The 20,823-nt window shown below is 58.4% G+C and overlaps 1 protein-coding gene across 1 annotated transcript in view; it reads right to left on the bottom strand.

Annotated features, from left to right (window-relative positions):
* Nucleotides 1–10,599: 10,599 nt before the first annotated feature.
* The window catches only part of RIN3 (Ras and Rab interactor 3), a 106,669-nt gene continuing 96,445 nt past the window's right edge, over nt 10,600–20,823 (bottom strand). Inside the window, exons 9-10 of the mRNA XM_028507998.2 lie at nt 14,253–14,416; nt 10,600–11,652 (exon numbers count right to left, since the gene is read on the bottom strand). Of these exons, the coding sequence (XP_028363799.2) occupies nt 11,326–11,652; nt 14,253–14,416 (491 nt within the window). The 3' untranslated portion in view covers nt 10,600–11,325. The remainder of the gene's footprint in view (nt 11,653–14,252; nt 14,417–20,823) is intronic.

Here is a 20,823-nt window from a genome sequence, read left to right as displayed (position 1 = left end):
GCATATACCCTTGACCGGTGTGGCTCGGCTGGCAGGGCGTCATCCCCCAAAGTGGAAGGTCTCAGGTTTGATCCCTGGTCCGGGCACGTGCCTGGGTCGCAGGTTCAGTCCCTGGTTGTAAACTCTTTACAAAATAGCAGTACGCCATACAGCCGGCTGTTTAGATCGCAAGAGAAAAATCAAAGAAAAGGGAACGCCAACTAAACTCATCCCTCATAACCTCCTGTCTTCCTACTGTGAAACCTGTCTTAACTTGACGGTGACTGAGGCTGTGAAGTTTGACTGGAAGGTGCGGTGCTGGCAAGTAGGCCTGTCTGACAAGTTCAAGGGTGAGACTTTGTCTCACATGGGCCAGTTTTCCATCAGGGCAAACCTTTCTCAGTGAGGGCCTTGCAGGGCTCATCAGATGCCTTCAGGATAAAGGACTCTTACCGCCCTACGTAGGGATTTGGGTCCAGAGTTCTAAGTGACAAGCGCAAGGTTTTCCGCCCGTGTTTACCACGGATGCTCAGCGTCTGCAGTCCCCAGGGCCTGCTGATGTTGTTCAGGGAAATGCAAGTAATGAAAGTAGCATTTTTACAGGGTGTGTCCTCAAAGGCCTCAAGCTACAGGTAGTGAAAGCTCTGTGTTTTCTGGAACTGTTAACCATCCTGTCGCCCCTGCTTTCCCGACTCGTCCTCCCCGTGGGAAAAAGCGTCCTTCTGCCCGGGTGACAACTATAGGAGCCTGTGTGTCCGTGGCTGGAGAGGGCAAAGCCGCTGTGCAGCGTTTTCCGACTGTGTCCTAGTCACCGTGCCTTGGCGTTTTCTCTCCCATGGCTCACAGGGTTTCTTTCCCAGCAGAAGTGGGCTCTTGTACAAAGCCATTTTCTACTGGGTTTCCAATACGGCTGACTTTCCTAGGTGTGTCACGTGCGGTTTTTCCCCCCCCTAATTGTACCCAAAATGTACAAACTCGCTCTCTGGCACTTGAGATGCAGAGCACGGAAACACCCAGAGAAAAACAGGGCTGTCCGCCTTCCCCCGGAAGTCTCTGCCACAGTTCGGTATTCATCCTTGGAGTCTCCCTGCCTACCTGTTTGCATACCTCTGCACAAAGTATCCTGTATTTTTACCTTTTCATTATAAAATAAAAGATCAAAAACCATACAGAACAAGGGTATGGCTTAGTGAACTGTAAGGGGAGCATCCTCGTTACTGCCACTCGGGGCGAGAAAGAGAACCTGACCCGCCGTGCCGGTCACGACTCGCCGGAGGAACGGACCCCACGGGGCGTGTACATGGTACGCACCTACAGAGGGGCTCAGCTCCAGGAGCTGGCCCACACGGCTGTGGAGACCTGGTCCGTCCCGGATGGCAGGCTGGACACCCAGGGAGGGGTCGCAGTTCAAGTCCAAAGGCTGTCTGCGGGCAGGCTTCTTTCTTGATGGGGGAAGTCAGTCTTGCTTCCAAGACGTTCAGCTGCTTGGATGGGGCCCACCCTCAGGAGGGAGCGTGATGTGCTTTCTCAAAGTCTACTGATTTACATGTCAATGTCCACAAAACACCCTCGCAACTACACCCAGGACAAATGGCCAACTACCTACCTGGGCACTGCCGCCCAGTGGAATCCACCCATGGATGGACCACCACCCCAGCTGCCTCAGAAGCCCTCCTTCACGCTGCATCCCCGTCACAGCACCATCCCTGTGCCCCCCACCCCGCCCCCACACACAAACAACCACTCCCAGCGTTCTTTGTGGTCTGATCACATGTGCGTGTCCCCAGACACCGATCTAGTCTCGCCCACTTTTTAAAAACTGGACATGCCTTTCTGTCTCCTTCAATCCACAGGCTTCCTCCTCATCTCCCTCTTTTCCTCCCACTTGCTGTGGAGGAACCCTTCGGTCTGTGCAGCTCTCCGTCTGGACCGTGCAGACCGCACACTCGTGGTGCCGCTGAGTGCGTTCCTCGGACACCGTGTCCCTCACAAACCAGCGGCTGGGTCGCCGGCGTGCACGGACCTTGGGCTGATCTTTTCGGCGAGAAGGTGCACTGTGGCCGTTTTCCTCCTTGTTGAGGTCAGTCGTGGCCGATGCTCCACGCATAGACCCATTAACTCATCAAGGAGTTGCAAACAGGCGAAGTGCTATCATTTTATTTCCATTTATTAGCTTCAGTAACTTCACAAGGCATCCTGCTATACCCCCAGTACAGCTCATGTAGGATACGCAAGGAAAACACTTGACTTTGCCCCCTCCACCTAGCTTAGTTTTTTATCTGGTTCCCTTTCTTCCTTAAGAGGTGATCCAAGAAGCCTTCTAAATATTTTGAACTTATGGCTTAAACACATCTAATGGGTTTTAACCCATTGCACTTTTTGAAGCTCAGAAAGTCCTGTTTTTGGCCCGTGGAATCTTCCAGGCTGATTCCCTGGTGAACTTCGATAGCTTCCTTCCTATCTGGTATATCGAGATGACCCGTTCTCACCTGGTACATTTCCTGCCCCAGGGATGGGGTCAGTTATTTCTTCACGAAATCCTGGTTTCTTTTCAAGACAGTGCGAGTGCTCAGAGAGCTCCTCGCTGCTGGTTTGGATAGTGTTTCTAGGTATTTCTCATGAACAGAGGCAGGGGAAATATTAGGTGCCTATGTATGCATGTATGTAAGTTACGTATGCATGTGATAGAATACCTCATCTTTCATGCTGTTATTTCCAGTTCAAATTCAGGACTACTAGGTTTTTATTTGGTTTCGTGAATTTTAGTTAATCTCATATATGTTGTATCTCTTCCACATCAGGAGTGCTGGTTCTCAAGGGTGCGGGGGAAGGATACAATTAGAATATCTCAAAATAATACCACCATCAATGCTGACAATCACTGAAAAATTATCTGTATATGCCGCCCTTTTAAATATATCCCCACCTTTTAAATGGTTGGCACTTTATCTACGTTGTTAGATCACATACTCGTTGCAGAGAAGGAAAACCTAATCATCCGACACCACGTGGCTCGTGTGAAAATAGCACAGGAGTGCAGTAACGTGACAGTGAATATTAGTGAACAAAATCACTATCCAGCTGTATTGGGGAATGGGGGCCCCCCCGCCCCACACGCAAATGGGCATGTGTATCGGTGTGAAAGGCAGTGTGTGTGTGTGTGTGTGTGTGTGAAGAACTAAATCCTCACCCTCTAGAGCAGGAAGTGAGTACTTAAAGGTTAAAACTAAGAAACCAACAAATAAGAATGCTCTTTGGAGATAAACAATCAAGTGAAACAATTCAAAGTCTTCTCTAAGGAGAAGGAAATGGGCGCGGCAGGGGGAAAGGAAGATGTCTCTATTTCAAAACAAGCCTTGCAGAGATTTGCGAAATACAGTCCATAAGTACAGAGGATTCAAAATGACGGACTAGGTGTGGACACACCCCTTGATTCAGGTGGGCAGAGGGAGATTTCGGGCACCCAAAGTGCGGGCAAGGAGCTGCCTGGGAGCCCTTCCCCTGCCCTGCAAAGGTAATCTGGAGGCAACAGGCAGGTGGCCACTAAGAATACAATCCTGCCAAACTACCAGCGAGGGAATATTGATCTGTGAGCCTGCGGCACCACCACTGAGCATGCGTGTCTCACCTCGCCAGGCGCTCTAGTGAAGAACAGAAAAGGACCCCCGGTACCCTTTATCTCTGCCGTCCCACCACGCTGTTTAGGGACCACCATTCTTTGATGGTTTTTTTTTTTGGCAAGGAGATAGAAATTTCAGAGGCCAGTCCAAAAGCTTCACATGCGCTTTAATCTCTCCTAAATGCCGCGCCCGACTGCTGTTTGGTTTTTAGCCACGTGGATTTCGGCCTTCGGCCAGAATGTGGGAAGCCTGCGTCTCAAGGCTTCCCGGCCCAGGGCCGCTGGGGCTGGCACAGCGGCGATGCGGGGAGTGGGTGAGAACACAGATGGGTGGGGAGAAGGGCTTGTCGGGTTGCGTGTTCCTGCCTGTTGCTAACCTCCCCGGGGCAGGGCGAGAGCCCCACTCAGGCCGGGACGGAATTTCTTCACACTCTATTGTGCAACAAAACGGGGTCCACGCAGGGCATGTGCGTATGAGACTCCTCTGGGCAGGGGTTCTGATGCCGAAGGAAAGACACAGTGGCTGTGGCTGGCCTACCTCGCTTGAGGGAATGATCTCAAAATCACACATGCCCCGATGTTTCCTTAAGAGACCCCCACCACACTCTTTCCCAGGTCAAAGTCAACAGGTTTGCTCCATCACATGAACAGTCTTACTTCCACAGACCCCTTCAGCAGACCACAGGGCACGCAGACAGAACGAGAGAGCCCGGGCCCGGGCGGAAGGGCAAGGGTGTGAGAGGCATGGTACGGGTTATGGGCACGTGGCCACGGCCTCTCACGGTGCTCGTTATCAACAGCAGCACCGTGGAAACCGGAATGTGAGGTCTATAGCGAAACTTCATATTCTGGAAAATACACAGGAACGGAAATGTGCCTGGCCTTCCGCTGTCCCTCCCCGCTCAGCCTGCCGGTCACCGGAGCGCCGAGTGACTCAGGATGCTTTAGACACTGCATGCTCCCCGGCAAAGATGCATTCGGGCTGAGGGGGGGGCCGGTGTTCCGACTTCAAGTTCAGTTTTAAAGAGCTGTCTTCAGCGACTCACGCCTCGCTTACATGTACTGAATAGAGCTAATGTCGCCTTCCAGAGGGCATGTGTTATCGCTGATCATGGTGTCTGCATCATGTTTTTGCAGCCATTACTGTGGTTTCACACGCGACATCAGATGCTGTGGTTTTGAGCCGCGGTTGCTTATTGGAATGGCTGGGGGCATTTAGTAAAACACCCGTGCGTCCAGGCTGCAGCCCCGGAGTTCCGAGTCCAGCAGTCTGGGGTGAGGCGTTAGCACTCCTGAGCCGGTTCTGATGAACAGCCAGCACGGAGACTCACCGCCGACAGCTTCCCAACACACGCGGGACAAAAACCAGGGTGCCTGTCCCGGCCCACGAGGCCTTACTCGAGCAAACGGAGGCACCTCTCCCTGGCCCCTTGCTCCTCGCCACATTCCAGACACAGGAGCCTCTTGGCTGTTCTCAAACACACCGGCCAAATTTCCATGTCAGGGCACTTGCTCTTGTTAGGACCCCTTTCCGGAATGTTCTTCTCCTAAGCATTTGCTTGTCTCGCTCCCTTACTCTATTTAGGTCTCTGCTCAAATGTCACCTCCTCAGGGAAGCCCTCCTTGGCCACGCCAGCCTTCACCACACTCTATCCCCTGACTGTTTATTTCTTTCTTCATAGCACCTATCAACCTGACATTATATATGTATCAGTTTATCTGGCCTACATCAGTGGCTGGAAAACAGTGGGAGCTTCACAAGCACTTTTGAACGAATAGAGAGTGGCTGAGGATAGATGTAAAATGACGCAAACTCTCGCCTGTAGGCCAGGGAACGCTGGATAAACGTGAGTTTCTTACGCAACTCTCAGAAAGCCAGTGGCTTCCACCGGCTGCCTGGTGACACACTGAGGAACAGCGACCTCTGCTGGAATTTGTGTGTGAGTCCCAGCGAGCATAGAAGCCCACTAACGCCAGTCCCAGGAAAGAAACTTCTAGATGTAGAAATACTCAGTATCTACCAGCCCTTCTGACGTGCATTCACCAACGATTCCTAGTAAGATATTTCTGACACTTACACAGGCCTTGGTTGGCCCCACACTTTCCAAAGCGTGCTCTCTCTGCTAACCTCGCGGCCAACCCAGATGGGGGGGAACTTCCCGACAGCTCACGTGACCTCGCTCAGGCAAAAGGAGGGTTCAGGGCAGCTGTGCCGTCTGACCAGGCCCGGGCGCTGCCCAGCTTCCATGTTTTGGGAACGGAAAGCAACTGAGGCGACTGCCTCGTTTGGTGGCTTCTGCGGCGGGACAGCTGAGAGAGGTGCGTGCCTGGGGGCCGCCTCTCCGGAGCCCAGCCCCGTCTGAACTTCGTCCCCCCTTTCCGACACAGCCCCGTTGCCGACTGGTCATGGCTACAGGCTGGTGGGGCGGCCTGAGCACTTGACAAATGCCCGCGACCCCCGAGAGGGCGGGCCCCATCTACTGCGTGCCGCCAGTGTGTTGGGCCACGGCCAGCGCAGGCCAGGTCGCTGCACGGCTGCTGAAGGAGTGAGGCAACGACTGCTAGCACTGGCAGAATGCACCAGGGGTGTCCAGCCCGTGGTCCGCGGGCCGCATGGGCCCCGGGATGGCTGTGAATGCGGCCCAACACAAAATCATAAGTTCACTTAAAATCTTCCTCTTGGCCCTGGCTGGTGTAGCTCAGTGGATTGAGCTCGGGCTGCGAACCAAAGCATTGCAGGTTCGGTTCCCAGTCAGGGCACACACCTGGGTTGCAGGCCACGGCCCCCAGCAACTGCACATTGATGTTTCTCTCTCTCTCTTCCTCCCTCCCTTCCCCTCTCTAAAAGTAAAATAAATAAAATATTAAAAAAACCTTTTTCTTTTTTGCACATCAGTTTTCGTTAGTGTTTGTGTGTTTAATGGGGGCCCAAGACCACTCTCCTTCCAGTGCGGCCCAGAGACACCGGGAGGCTGGACACCCCCGCCCCGTGCACTGCAGAAACCCACACGCTTGCTCGCAGCCATTCATAAATGGGGGTGACCCACGCCCCCTGGTCTGCTCAGGCTGCCACGACCCTACCCCATAGGCCGGGGGCTTAAAGAGCACAACAGAAATTAATTTTCTCACAGTTTGGGGTCCTGGAAGTCCAAGGTCAAGACGCCACCAGGGCTGGTTTCTGGGGAGACTTCTCTCCCTGGCTTATCTGTGCTGCCTTCTCACTGTGGCAAGAGAGCGGATCTCCTTCGCTCTTCCGGGAAGGGCATGGTCCCACCCCGAGGCCTCCCTTGCACCCAGGCCACCTGCTCAGGGTCCTTCCTGCTTGCCGGACTCACCTGGGCTGCAACTTTCAGCAGCTGAGTGGGGCACACAGGCCCGCCTCGTTTTGTTGCGATTCACAGATGCTGTGGGTTTTACAAACTGGAGGCGGGACCCTCCTCCAGCAATAAGATCATGACCCACGTTACGGCGGCGATCTGGAACCAAACCCGCAATTCCTCCAAGGTCTGCCTGTAACTAAGAATTCTTTCCCGGTTTCTAAGCCAAACCCAGGACTTAAAGAAGACTTGTGACTCAGTGAGGTTGAGTTCTCAGTAAAGACTTAGGGAAGACTAAAATCCGAGCTGAACAGCAGGGGGCAGCAGAGAGGGTCATCTCTGCTCAAAAGTACAGCTTAGGGAAGGGCTCCTGGCACACCTTTGGAGGAAAACTGCAAGGCTAGGAAACCTGTGGTCCTCCCTAAGGAGAGAGGGGTCCCAGCCCCACAACAGGCTCCCCAGTTTGGAGCACCAGTGCGGGGAAGAAGAGCCCCCACGACATCTGGCTGTGAAAATCAGCAAGGATTCTGTCCACCCAGGTGGAACCCAAGGCTGGTGGAAACCCAGGTGTCCTCTTAAAGGGCCCGCACACAGACTCACTTGCAGGCACTCACCCTGGGCTCTGGGAGGGACAACAGCTTGGGGGAAGGGCACCAGAGATGCACAGGGGGAAATGAGTTGTGTGGCTTCAGGGCAAGGCTGGAGGGACAGTGCCACTGTCCCTGGGTTGAGCCCTCTACCCACAGGGCCGGCAGGTGGGCGCCCTCTTTCCTGAGTGGGGCCTCCCCCACGGGGCCAAGTTGGAATCTGCATCACGCTGGAGACCCCCTGCGACCCCTCCTCACCCAGCTCACATAGAGCAGGAGGCTATTTCCGTGGTGAGCCTCATGGGCAGCTGCAGGTGGTGGCAGGCCTTGGGGTACCCTGTGCCTTTTGTTAAGTGGCCCCAGGCCTGGTATTCGTGGCAGCCGGCACAGGCAGCTACCCAACAACTGCAGATCAGTTTGTAGCCCTTCCCTTTCTCTCTCTCTCTTATTTGGCCCCCTGCAATTCTGTTCTGTGTGGGTAGAAATTTCCAGACTCCCTGCGCTGCCAACCAGGGCCACGTGGGCCCTGGCCCGACCTGCCCCTTCGGCCCCATCTCCCACAAGCCCTTGCTCAGGCTTCCCGTTGCAGCCACCTTGAAATGATGGGCTACCCAGCCTGCAGCACACTCCTAGTTCATTTTTCTGTGGGTTTTCACTTTCTTCCGTCTTCCTTGTCAAGAACTCTCAAATCCAAGATTTTACCCTACTCACGAGCTACCAAGGCCACCTGCCTGTTTCGTGGGAGCTGGCAGAAGACGAGACTCCTGGGGCCGAGGCAAAGGCCGTCATACTCCTGGCACACGGCCCACGGAGCTTTGTGTTTGCTTCAATTCTCCTTGCCTGCCAAGTGGGGAGGGGGCAAATGCCAGGAAGGGCACACGCCCCAAAGCCCTGCTCCACGCGGAGGAAGGGCCTGGTTCCTGCCACAGGGGCTCCCCACGGGCACCACCTCCGATGACCCTGCAAAGCAGCAGGTGGCCCCTGTACCAGATGCTGGCCCGCTGAGAGCATGCGCAGTGACCACACCCACAAACGTGTGCCCGGCCTTCCAGAAAGGGCCACAGGCCCACCAGTAGGGACAGCAGGCTTGTCTGTGAGTGGGGCGGGGAGGGGGGTAAAGGGCATCACCCTGCATGCAGAGGGGCCTGCCCTCCCCTGGCTGTCTCTCCTCCCCTGAGGGGTCTCTGGTCTTTCCCGCCCGCCTCACCTGCTGACTCGTCCCCACATGAAAGTGACGCCAGCATGGGCCAGGCATCTGCAGGGCCACCTGGACACTTCCAAGGTGAGCGAGACTTCGCCCCAGGTGTCAGGGCTAGGCCAGGGACACAGCTGGGCCCGGGCTTGGAGGGACAGCAGGGCCAGGACGCGCCCATCTCTGCAGAAGCCCCAGGCGGCTCCTCCCAGCTCAGGGCTGCAGGGCCAGGAGAAGCAGAGGGAGGGAAGGAGCCAGCCCGCCAAAACGTATGGGGACAAATGCCAGGGAGGGGACACAGATGAGCCCTTGCTTTTTGTCACGGCCTGTGGTCCCAACACCCTTGGACACACACACATGCATGTGCACATGCATGCACGCACGCACACATAGACACACACGCAGCTCTGGACTCCCCCCCTTGCTCGAGGCTCATTCAGCTGATCCTCGGTCAGTCAGGCCTCTGATGCTCCCGGGGCGGATGCCGCAGGAAAGGTCACTAGAGCTGGGGGTGCGACAGGCGAGGCTTGTCTGACCTTGGATTTATACCAAGGTAGGAAACAGGTCACTGGGGATGTGGCATGGGGCAGGAAAGAGAACCCTAGATTTTTTGGGGTGGGGGGTTAGGGTTAGCTCTGAGGTCAGCATGTGTCACGGCCGGCCCCGACCGGGGGCCCTGGGTCAGGCCCCCACGCTGGTCTCTCCTAATGATGGGTGGACTCCACTGGCCGCAGGACAGTGGGCCCGGCGTGCACCCCCGCATACACGAATACACACACACACACACACACTCACTCAGACGGTGTTCTGACAGTGGTCCCCTCTGTCCTGCTGACAGGCGGGGGCTGCTCCCTTCCTGGGAGCTTAACACAATGCCCAAGGGCCGGGCTGGTGCTCAATCCACCCTCTGAATCCTGTCCCCCCAAGTGTGGGACCCACCTCGTGAGGGGTGCTTGGGGAAACCGGTGCCGCCCTGACCGTCTCCACCAGCCTCAGGCCTTGCTGGAGGCAGCAGCCCGCTGCCGTGCAGCTCAGGGCTGTGGGAGCACCAGGAGCTCAGGAGCGGGGAGGGCCACCTGGGATCATGGCCGGATGCCCTCGGCTTCTGGGTTTGCCCATTTCCTCATGTCTGTTACACAGACCCCCCCCCCCCGAAAGTGCTCTAGGGCTGGCTGCAGCTGGAGTGACCCCCACGTCTCACGCAGGGCTGGCCTGCAGCCAGAGCCCCCCAGGTGTCTGCGGACTGGCCAACTGGGCTGGCCGATGCCCAGAGTTTAACTCAGGTAGGGCAGCTGACCTCCTTTGCACACTCGGCTCATAGCTATCCACTCGAACTTTGTTTTGTCCCCTGCTGTTCCCCGGGCCCTAGAGGAGTGTTGACATCAGCAGCTGCTCCACAAATACGTATTTTTAATCAATGCCGAGGACACAGACATGCATGGTCCAAACCTGGGGGAGGACACGAAGTGTAACAGACAACTGCCATCGGATGGTGCATCTCTCGTGAGAGAGATGAGTCCAGGGGGCTGTGAGAATGTGGACAAGGACTATTTGGCTAGCCCAAGAAGTCAGAGAAGCCTTCCTGGAGGAGGTGGCCTTTGAAGGATGAATAGGAGCTTGACCAGGCAAAGGCTTTAGAGGATGGTATTGATTGCTGGGACAGGCAGCAGTGGCAGGAAGGTGAGAGACTGTTTGGAAAACTATCCAGAGGACAGAACAATGGGAACCAAGGGCGACGAGGAGGTGGGAGATGACCAGGCGGAGGGTACACTGCAAAGTCTCACAAGACAGGGCCCTCGGTGGAAAGTGGGGTTCTCTCCTGAACCCCACCTGGGAAGGGAGGTGGGCTGTTAATGGGCTGCCTGGCTGGCCGAGCAGAGCTTCAGAGCCTTGAGAGACGGAGACACCAGTTTGAAAAGACTTTTATTAAATTCTCCGCACACAGTGCCTCTCACCACAGCCCTGGGGTGTCCGCCGGGGGAAGGGCCCTGTCAGTGTCCCGTTCCTGGGCAGCCGAGGCTGGGCTCGCCCGTGCAGCCACGGGGCTGCCCCCGTTGACAGTCCTGGTGCGTGTCTCCCTGCATCTGGAGGCGCTCAGAAGCTGCAGGAGGGACGGTGCTGGTGGCCGAGGGCAGGCTCTGGGACGGGGCGCTGTCCCTTCACGCACACCCTGAGAGAGACTCCTGAGACCCCAGGGACATTCGAAACCGCCCAGCGCCATCCTGGGGGCGCAGGGGAAATCCTCCGGGTTGGGCGGCCATGGTGGGCAGGGCAGAGGTGGGGTGTGACCCAGGGCCAGCTGGAGCTCTTCGTGCTGCAGCTGGCCGGAGAGTCCCTTCTCTCTCTGAGCCCCAGCTTCCCTTTCTGACAGGTAACCTGGCCGCCCAGTGCGGTGGCCCTCCATCAGGACGCGCACGGTGGCCTCGGCACGTCCAGAGGGTTGCAGGCACATATGACACGTGGGCATCCATGTTGAGAGTGTGTGTGGTCAGGTGCCGGGCTCCTGCCTGCACGAGGGGTGCAGCTGAGTGTGAGCGAGGGGGTGAGCAAGCGTGAGTCCCGTTTGCCCGCCTCTCCACCCCGCCAGTCTCCGTAAACACTGCCGTGGGGGGGGCCGCGGTGGCCCGGGCCTCACAGGAAGTTGGGCTCCTGCACCACGAGGCAGGGCGGGTCCCCGCTGCCCCCGCTGCCCCCGCCGTCCAGGGGCCGGTACACGAAGTGGAAGTCGCGCTTGGGCTCGCTCCGCAGCAGGTAGCCCTTGATGTGGTGCGGCAGAGCGTCGTCCGCCAGCTGGAAGCAGCGCCCGTCCACCAGCACGAAGAGCCTGTGGTCCTGGGGCTGCGCCACCTCGAACTTCTCCGCGCACTGGGCGCACAGCGCGGTGGTCAGCGTGTCCGCCCGCGACGCCAGGGTCCGCGACTGGTGCTCGGGCTCCAGGTACGACACGCAGATGAAGTCCTGCGGGGTGAGACGGAGGGGCTGGTGTCACGGCGGAGCAACGGGTGTCCGGTCTCAGCCCCGCCCCCACGCTGGGAGCCGCGACGGGGAGGAGGAGCTGAGCAGCTTCGGACACGCCCTTTTCCCTCTCTGGGCTCTAGACTCCTCTCCGTGGAGAGGTGGAACTGTAGGAGCGGCGGTGAGGCTGGAAGGCAGGGGCCCTGTGGCTGGCCCTGCTGTGGCACCTAAGGTGAGGCCCTTCCCTCGCTGAGCCTCACCTCTCAGTGTGGCTGACCACTCTGAGTAGCTGTCTTGGCAATGAGTGAGCGCGCCCCCTGGTGGCCAGTGCATGGGCTTGCGGTCACTTCCTCCTGCCTGCAGTCCTGCACCCCAGGGGCACAACGCAGGGCAGGAAGGGCGGCAAACTCGAGACAGGAGGCAGATCCCAGCCCCAGCACCCCAGGGTTCAGCTGGACTGCTAAGGTAGGCGGAAGAGTTTAGCTCTTCGGGCCGGAAGAGCCTGGGCTTGGGGAAAGCTGGAGGTGGGGGAGGCTTAGGGGCAGGATCTGCTGGGGGCAAGAGACTTGGTGGAAGAGGGGGGGAAAGGTGGGGGGTTTAGGTGGGCGAGAGGTGCAGTCAGGGTGAGGGAGGACCGTACAGCGAAGGATGGGCCTCTCTGTCCCCGCCTGGCTTAGAATCTGCTCCCACTCACATTGTGTGCCCTTGACCTCTCTGAGCCTCCGTTTCCTCCACTGTAAGCTGGGACAACACCAGCCTGGCACCACGGCTGTGAGGAAGCAGAGAAAGCTAGCTCTGAGCCTGGAGGGGTCCCCTCCCCCCGAGCACCATGAGGGCAGGCAGGAAGGGGTTTGTGTGGGGCGACCCCTGTGGAAGGGTGGGAACAGCACGGCCCTCTCAGGAGGAGGAGGAGGATGATGATGGTGCCGGTGGCTGCAGGGTGGCGAGTGCACACGAGGCGCCAGGCTCCGTGTGGACAGCTTCACCGGGATCGCCCCTTCCTTCCCGGGGAGGGGGAGCCCAGCTCACTCTCTTGGGCAGTAGTGCTGCCTGTGCTCTTCTCGTCCCCCACTGGGCTCCCAAGGGCCCTTCCTACCTACTGATGGCTGTCAGGCTCTGGGCTTTCACTCCCGGGGAGGAAGGGGCTTCAGGACGGGGTGCAGCAGAGGCACGGGGAGGGGGCAGAGGGCGCTGCCCTCCCTAGGCACCGGCAACTGTGTTGAGGGGCTTGGCGTCCCCGATGGGAGGCACCGGTGCCGTGTGGCTTGGTGCCGGGAGCCCACGGGTGGAAGCAGGAAGTGAGGGACACATGGGTCGGGTTGGAACCGAGTGCACCCATACCCGAGAGCTGGCTCTTGCCAATTCACGCTGACTCATGCCAGCCTGAGATCCCGTTACGACACACGACCAAGAAAGACACCACTGATCAGAGGAAGGGGACATCAGCTCGGCGGCCCAGGACACGGACTGGCAGAGCTCGTCGGGTCCATAGCCCGCCCGTGCTGACAGAGAAACTGAGCCCCAGAGACGGGCAGGGGTGACTCAGTGTCACACAGCTAGCTGGCACACAGCTGAGCCCGGACCTCGAGGCTTTGGCCTCCCAGGCCTTGTCTCTCCTCATAACAGACGGGCCGTCCTGAAAGCCAGGGCTGGGGTGCAGGTCCGGTGTGCTCTGGGTGCCGGGGAAGTGAGTCTGCATGGGTATTTACACGTCTGCTTTGCTGCTTGGCTCGCTGGCCTAACTCCCTCCACTCAGCACACACCCCAGTCCCACTCTGCCCCAAGCCCTGGGCGGGGAACCCCTGAGATGGGAGTCACGGGCCCTCCCCCCCAGGGTGACAGCTTCTTCATGCACGGACGGTCACAACATGGCGGTACGCACTGTCATGGGAACGGGGAGAGTGGCGGCAGGAGGGACAGCGCAGGGCACCTAACTCAGGCTGCAGGGAACGGCAGACAGGAGGCGGTCAGGGAGGACACTGGGGGTGGGCACGCGGCAGCCCGAGAAGCAGAGATGGGCCTGCATGGGCAGCGGCTGAGTGTGAGGGAGCTGAGCTTGGGGTGAGGTGATGCAGCCTGGGGGTGTGGGGTGCTGGGAGCGGAGGCGGAGCCAGGAGTCTGGCCACCGAGGGCTTGGGTGCTGGGTTTGTGCAGAGAGAGGTGGGAGGGATGGGAAGCTGGATTGCAGGGGCAGGCTAAGGGCACTGGGACCTCGGTGGCCGCTCGCCGCATTTGTCCAGGGACCCAGGAGCAAGGCCGTGGATCGGCTCGTGGGCTCCCTACAGGTGGAACTGGCACCATTTATGTCCACATCTCCCGCCCTCGCAGGCTGCGAGGGCACAGTGGGTGCTAGGCAACGCTGAATAAAAGCCTCATTCCCCCATCCTGGTCTTGTCCCCCCAACTAGATCACGGATGCCTGGTGATGCTTTCCTAGGCCCCCCTCCCCTGGAAGTGGGTGCAGGGCTGGGAGCACATGGGCAGGCAGGAGCCGGCCGGCCAGAGCGGCCAGTCAGTGTCCTGCTCTTGAGCCTGCGGGCAGTGGGGACGGCAGCGTCTGGGGCACGGTCTCCTCCCATCCCCCGCCCCAGGCGTCACCATCACCTGCACGGAGGAGCGGGAGGCCCGGGCCTTGTTGAGCGTGCGCCGGCGCTCCCAGCGGTGGATGGAGTCCTGCACCTCCATGCTCAGCTGCCGCGTCACCGTTATCTTGTCGTAGTTCTTGATGTGCTCCAGGGCCCCGTAGGTGGTGGTCAGGTAGTAAGAACCTACGGGGACAAGGGTGTGCGGGCTGAACTAGGACCACCTCACCCCACCACGAAGGGAAGGAGGGGGCTCCAGCTCTGCCTGCCCGTCCACGGCTCCGGGCTCCACCCACCGCTGCTGCCTGGGACCCATCTGCAGAGCCACTGCCTGGAGCTGAGCCCCTGCCCGCCCCACAGCCTCACGAGCTTCCCCAAGTCCAGCCTGAGCTGTCAGGCCCTGCTCACTGGCTCGCCTTTCAGAGAGGACTCTTGCTTATTTAAAAATGATGTTAAGAACTGATCATCCCTGGGTGGCTGGGAGACATGGGGGGCTGGGGGCAGGGCAGGTGACTTCTCACTGTGTATATACACACACACACACACACACAAGTATATATAGCAAGATACATACCCTATTCTAAAAAACAGTTTTTAAAAGATGTAGAGAAAGTTTTAATTATGGTTAAAAGATTTTAAAGATTGAAAGTAAAAATACTGAACCATTCATTTCTCCATTTCTTTTTACCATCTTAAATTAATTCACATGTATTCTTAGTATCTAATGTTCCCTAAAATAATTGAAGCTTTGACATACTTCAGACTGCAAAACTTACATGAAGTTTTAAGATAAAAGACGATGATTTGCATGGATGCTTATGAGTTCTCTCTCCTCAGTGTGTTAGGGGCTTTGGCTGACATGTTTGAGGAGCACTAGCCTCGCTGAGCTCCTCGCTTTAGAGAGGGCAGGTGACTCCCATGGGGTTCCCTCCCACTGGAGGGGCCTCTCCCCCCACTCTCTTAATACCCCAACAATGATTTTTGACGTGAGGCCAATTCTCCTAGAGACCCGTCCAATCCAAATCTTCTCTTCTCTTTTCTTCCTAACGAACTGAACACTCCTTTTTAGGGGGGACGTAACAACCCATGAAAGGAAACAACCCATGGGTAACAACCAATGAAAATGCCCCCTGCCCAGACTCCCTTGCAGCTAGGGCTAGAGGGCAGGAGACCCTGTTCCGGCTACTCAGACGTAAGTAGAAGTCTCTGGGCGGGGCTTCCAGGAAAACCTCGGAAGGGGGCAGACCCTGGGGTGGTGGGCACACAATACAATATGCAGACGATGTACTATATAGTATGCTACACTGGAAATGTATATAATTTTATTAACCAATGCCACTTCAATAAATTCAATTATGAATACGTGAATGAATGAAGAAATAGTAGCTTCTATTCATTTATTTTTTAAAAAAAGGAAAGGGGCAGACTCGGTGACATGTCCCTTTGGGTTTTGCCCATTCCCTTCCTCCTGCCTGGCGCAAAGAAGTGAGCCCCAAGGCACAGCAGCTGTTCTGCGACCAGAGGTGACAGGCGCCGAGACAAAGGCGCACATCCTGAAGAACAAGGGAGGGAGCTGGGCCCCTGGTCTCCTCACAGCGGGGCTCAAAACGGCCATCGCTCTGGGCTGTGCACCGCGCCCCACCACCTCTCCGGGCAGCGGGAGACAGGGGTCTGCACCACCGCTGGTTGCACCGTGAGCTGTGTGCAGCCCAAAGCGCTCCCAGCTTGCACCGGGTGAAGCTGCCCGCACAGACCCACAAAGCCTCCCACGGGAAAGGGTCGCGCCCTCACAGAGTCGGGGGAGGTAGGACACAGGGGTGAAGGGCCGCAGGGTCACGCCCCCTTTCACAGCGATGGAGGAAACAGACCGTGTTTCTGAAATGCGTGTGTCAAGGCTGGCACAGAGCGTGGCTGGGCGCTCCTATCAGAGGAGGGCAGTGACCGCTCACGGGTCTCCTTTCTCAGCCAAGCCCACAGCCTGCGTGTGCCAGGAAGCCTTTCCTGGGGACTGGCAGCCCTGGCCGCCCAGAGGTCCCTGTTCTTCTGCTGCTTGTACGGTCTGGTTCCCACCCGCGATCCTGTCTCCCTGCCTAGGATCGGAAGGCTGAGTCCAGTGCGCTGGCGGAGAGCATGCAGCTTTGGAGTCAGAGCGTGGGGTCTGCCTGTGCCCTTCAGCAGGCCGCCGAAGGTCGCCCTGCGACCTCAGGTGAGTCAGCATCCCCTCTGCACCCTGGTTCCTCTTCTGCAAACCCCACCATGGCCCCACAGCGGAAGGTAAGTGAGATGACTACACGCAAGAGCGGTGCTTCTTACAACGCGTGGTGTCTGGGTGACCTCAGGGAGGGGCTCTGGGGTCTCACCCTCACCGGACGGTGGGGGCCGAGGTGGGGGCGGCTCCAAGCCCTGCAGCCCACTCCTCTCGCTCAGGTCCTGCTTTTACTCACAGGCGGCGCCGCACTCCCAGGCGCTTCCCTTTGACTGGGACCATGCAGTGCCACCAATGACCACAGGGTGGCAGGCGACTCCTCCCACAGTGAGGTTTAAGGCCGGCTCTCTTTGGGGAGAGTGTGTTGCCGTGAATGGGAAAAACTCACGGCCCCCGTTGAGATGTTAGCCCAGCGTGGGCAGCTATCAGCCAGCACGGAGAGTGGGCGCGGGTGCATGAGTCCATGAGGGGGCTTCTGGGGGAGGTTTGGATTCTGAGCTGGCATCGGCCAGGTGCCCTGCAGCTGCCTCACAGCTGCTGCCCGGGTCTCCCATCTGCCCCACATTTGCGCAGAGTGGCGGGAGCCGCGGGGAGAGGCCAGAAAGGAGCTGGGGTCCCATCGGCCTAACGCAGGGCCCTCTCTACTTCTGATCCTCCCCGCCCGGATGTCCCCGGTCTCTCGCACCCAGGAGGCTTGCTGCAAAGGAAGGGGGACCCCGCCACTTGTCCTTTGCCAAACTACAGCACACGGACCGCACCCGAAGGTCCCCGAGGGCACAGACTCTGGAGTCCAGCTTACGGGCTTGTTGTCGGACGGACACAGGACTGTTTGCTCGGAGGAACCGTGAAGCACGAGAAGGCAGAGCAGAGCCCAGCTGTGTGGCTCCCCCTGCCCCCAGCGACCTCTGCAGGACCCAGGGGTGGCCAGACAGTCTGAGAACCCCCGACCCGGCCCAATACCTTCCCTTTCCGGAGCCAGAGCGGTGAAGCGACTGGCCCAAGGTCTCCAGCCAATCACAGGCTGAAGCGGAACGGAAAGCCAGCCTCCGTGCCGCTCTTTTTACTACATCCTGTGTTACTTTTCCTCTCCGTTTTGAGCCACTGAAGTTCTCGAAGATCGGGGACACCCCCAAGGGCCTGCCTGTGTCCCGGCCACCCCTGAGCTCTGCAGAGGACCGAGGGCAGGGGCCAGCCGGCAGGGGCTCTGCCCGGCTCCAGACAGGACCCTCTTTGCCCGCACTCTGGGGCTCTGGCGACGGAGCACCCCCTAGGTACCACCCATTGCCCAGCGAGGTCACGAGGGTGAAGCCAGGGAAATCCAGTATCTGTCCCTCTGTCCTTGGCCCAGATGCCTCCAGATGCAGGTCTGACAGCTGGCAGACTCGGAAGGTGGGAGCCCCTACCCAGGCTGCAGCCCCTCAAGTCGTCCCGCCACAGGAGACCAATGCCTGTGAGGCCAGGGCTGTCCTGGGTGCTGTGACCGTGCACCCTGGCTAGGGGACTAGGCACGGAGATGCAGGGGGGCACCCCTGCCAAGCTCCCCGCCTCCTGGTGTGGGAAGCATGGTGTGAAGTTTGTCCCGGGCCGGCCCTGCCCCCCCAGTGTCTGATGGTGCTGTGGGGGGAGGGGCAGGGCTCCTGGGAGGAGCAGCTCTGCCTGCCCAAATCTTTACCTCCAGCGAACACCCCACGCATTCCATCGAGATATCCTCCCAGGGCAGAGGTGGGGGAGGGGACTCGGACTCCCGCATCTAAAAAGGGGCAGGCTGCAGGGCTGCAGGGCCGGGCCAGCGACAGGTCAGACACTGTTTAATAAGACCTTCGCGTGTGTTTATTGTACTTTTGCTCGTGTCAGAAGCACGCTGTGGCCCAGAACAGACCAGGCTGCCGCCTGAAGGACCGCACCTTTCCCATGGGCTTCAGGAGCAGGGAGAAGGATCCCCGGAGGGCAAGCCAGGATGGGGGTGGGGGTGGGCTGAGCCTGTCCCTGTCCTGTGCCTGGCTTGGAGCCCCATTTAGGAGTTGAGGTGGCTGGGGCGTCAGGGATGACCGCTGTGGGAGGGGGAGCTTCCCCACAGCGCACCCCTCCCCCCCCACACACACTACTCCATGCTTTGTCTCTTGGACGCTGTGACAGCCCCGTGGGGTGGGGGCCAAGCCGTGAACAGGGCACGTAAATAACTTCTTCCCAGAGAGGTCGGCTACCCACGCCCACTGGGGAAAGTTTGGGAAACAGAGGAACAGGAACTAGAAGACTCTCAGGGACTCCGTGGGCACTGGAGCTCTGCCCCGCCCCGTGGCTCTACCCCTGCAGCCGGGGCCTCTTCCTGGCCTCTCAACACCCACGCGAGGTGCCCCCCCTGCCCCCCCCGTGAAATTGTCTTGTTCGCTCATCTGTCTAGTCTGTGTGAGGTCTGACACCGCCCCCCTCACAGCCCCCCGCCCCCGCCGAGCCAGAACGAGTCTCCACGAGGAAAGGGCCCTGCTGTACCCGGCACGAGGGAGAAGGCAAGGGAGAAGCTCAGGGAACACCTGTTGGGTGGATGAGTACGTGCACGGCCTTGGCCCAGGCACGTGCTGAGTCAGCACTGTTCTTGTTGGTTTGTAAGAACCTTTTACAAGTTAAGGCTCCTAATTCTGGGCTTGATGATTTGTGGGAACACCTTTCCCTGTTTTTTTGGTTAGTATCTTATTCGATTTACGGTGATTTTTGACATGTAAAAGTTTTGACCTTCACAGGTTACCTGTGTGGGTGCTGCCAGGCCACAGCTGATGCTCCCGCTAAGAGCACTGGGGGGCTGCTGAGCTTTTCAGGGGGCTTGTCCTAGGACGTGGGGTCCTCAGTGTTTGGGGCAGGAAGTCAGCTCTTCTCACAGCCCCCTGCCTGGGGCCTCCTTGCCCCCCACTCCTGCCTGTCCCTTCTCCACAAGCTTAGGGGGCCTGGGGGAGACAGGCCAGCGTTGTGTGAGGCCTCTGTGCACCCCCTCGGCTGTGTGGTGCTGCCGTGTGCACATTCAGGGCGGAGGAAGCCCGGGAGGAGAGCCCACGAAGGCTGGAGGTACAGGCCCCACAGTGTGGGCCGCGGAATGAGGCAGCCCTTCCTCTGCGTGACACCGTCAGCCACGCCTGTCTTGCCTTGCCCTTCGACACAAGTGCCTGGCCTGGGACCTAGCACACAGCAGGGGCTCACCAAGCAGCTGCTAGATGAATAGGTGAGTGGGTGAATGGATGGAGGGGTGGGTGGGTGGGTAGGTATCTGGGTGGATAGATGGGTAGGTGGATGGGTGGGTGGATAGGTGGGTAGGTGGATGGATGGATGGGTGGGTGGATGGTTGAATGGGTGGGTGGATGGTAGAAGAATGAATAGACAGTTGGGTGGGTGGATGGATGGATGGATAAATTGGTGGGTGGATGGATGGGTGGGTGCATGGGTGGGTAGATGGGTGGATGGGTGAGTGGGTGCATGGGTAGGTAGATGGGTGGGTGGGTGAGTGGGTGCATGGGTGGGTAGATGGGTGGATGGGTGGGTGGGTGGGTGGATGGATGGTAGAAGAATGAATAGATAGTTGGGTAGATGGATGGATGGATAAATGGGTGGGTGGGTAGATGGGTGGATGGATGGGTGGGTGCGTGGGTGGATGAATGGGTGGGTAGATGGTAGATGGATGAATGTACTGGGTGGCTGATAGCCGCCGCTGGAGGAAACCTGACTTCTACTGAATTCCTGCACCCTCTGGAAGACAGGGAGTGCAACTGCAGGAGAAGTTTAACGACAGAGCAGACAAACACCTAGAGGTCCCAGGGCAAGAGCCAAAGTTGTACGTGGCAGTGACCTGCATGGCTTTATGCTCCTCTGAACTTCCAAGAAGTCACAGAGCCGGCACTCAGACACTGATACAAGCTAAAAATGCAAACAGATGCAAAGAGGGGCGGTTTGTCACAGGAACCACAAAGCCCAAAGGGGCTGCTTGGGGCCTGAGAGTCTTGCTTCGCCCTTCGAGGCTGATGTCGTAGAGCAGCGGTCCCCAGCCTTCTTGGCACCGGAGACTGAGTCTTGTGGGAGACAATTTTTCCACGGACCAGTGTCGGGGTGGAGGAGACAGGAGGTGGGTGGAGCTCAGTCAGTAATGCAAACAGCGTCCACAGACCGGGAGGAGGGAGGTTGGGGACCCTCTTCTTAGAGGACAATCTGGGGCTCCCCAGAGCTGATGCCTGGGCTGGCTGCATCTATGGGGCTCTTTGTGGAGGGCGGCGGAGGCTATGTGGGTGGGAGGAAGTGGTGGGAAGGAAGAAAGGGGAAGGAAAACTGAGGGTGGGTGGAGCAGACTGCATCACTGCCGTCTACACATGGCATCAACCTCCACCCACTGAGAGAGGACCTGGCCCGG

The sequence above is a fragment of the Phyllostomus discolor genome, chromosome 1, assembly GCF_004126475.2.
Source record: "Phyllostomus discolor isolate MPI-MPIP mPhyDis1 chromosome 1, mPhyDis1.pri.v3, whole genome shotgun sequence".
In the NCBI taxonomy this organism is placed as follows: Eukaryota; Metazoa; Chordata; class Mammalia; order Chiroptera; family Phyllostomidae; genus Phyllostomus; species Phyllostomus discolor.
Note: the sequence above shows the minus strand (reverse complement) of the source record. Positions and strands in the feature narration are given on the sequence as shown.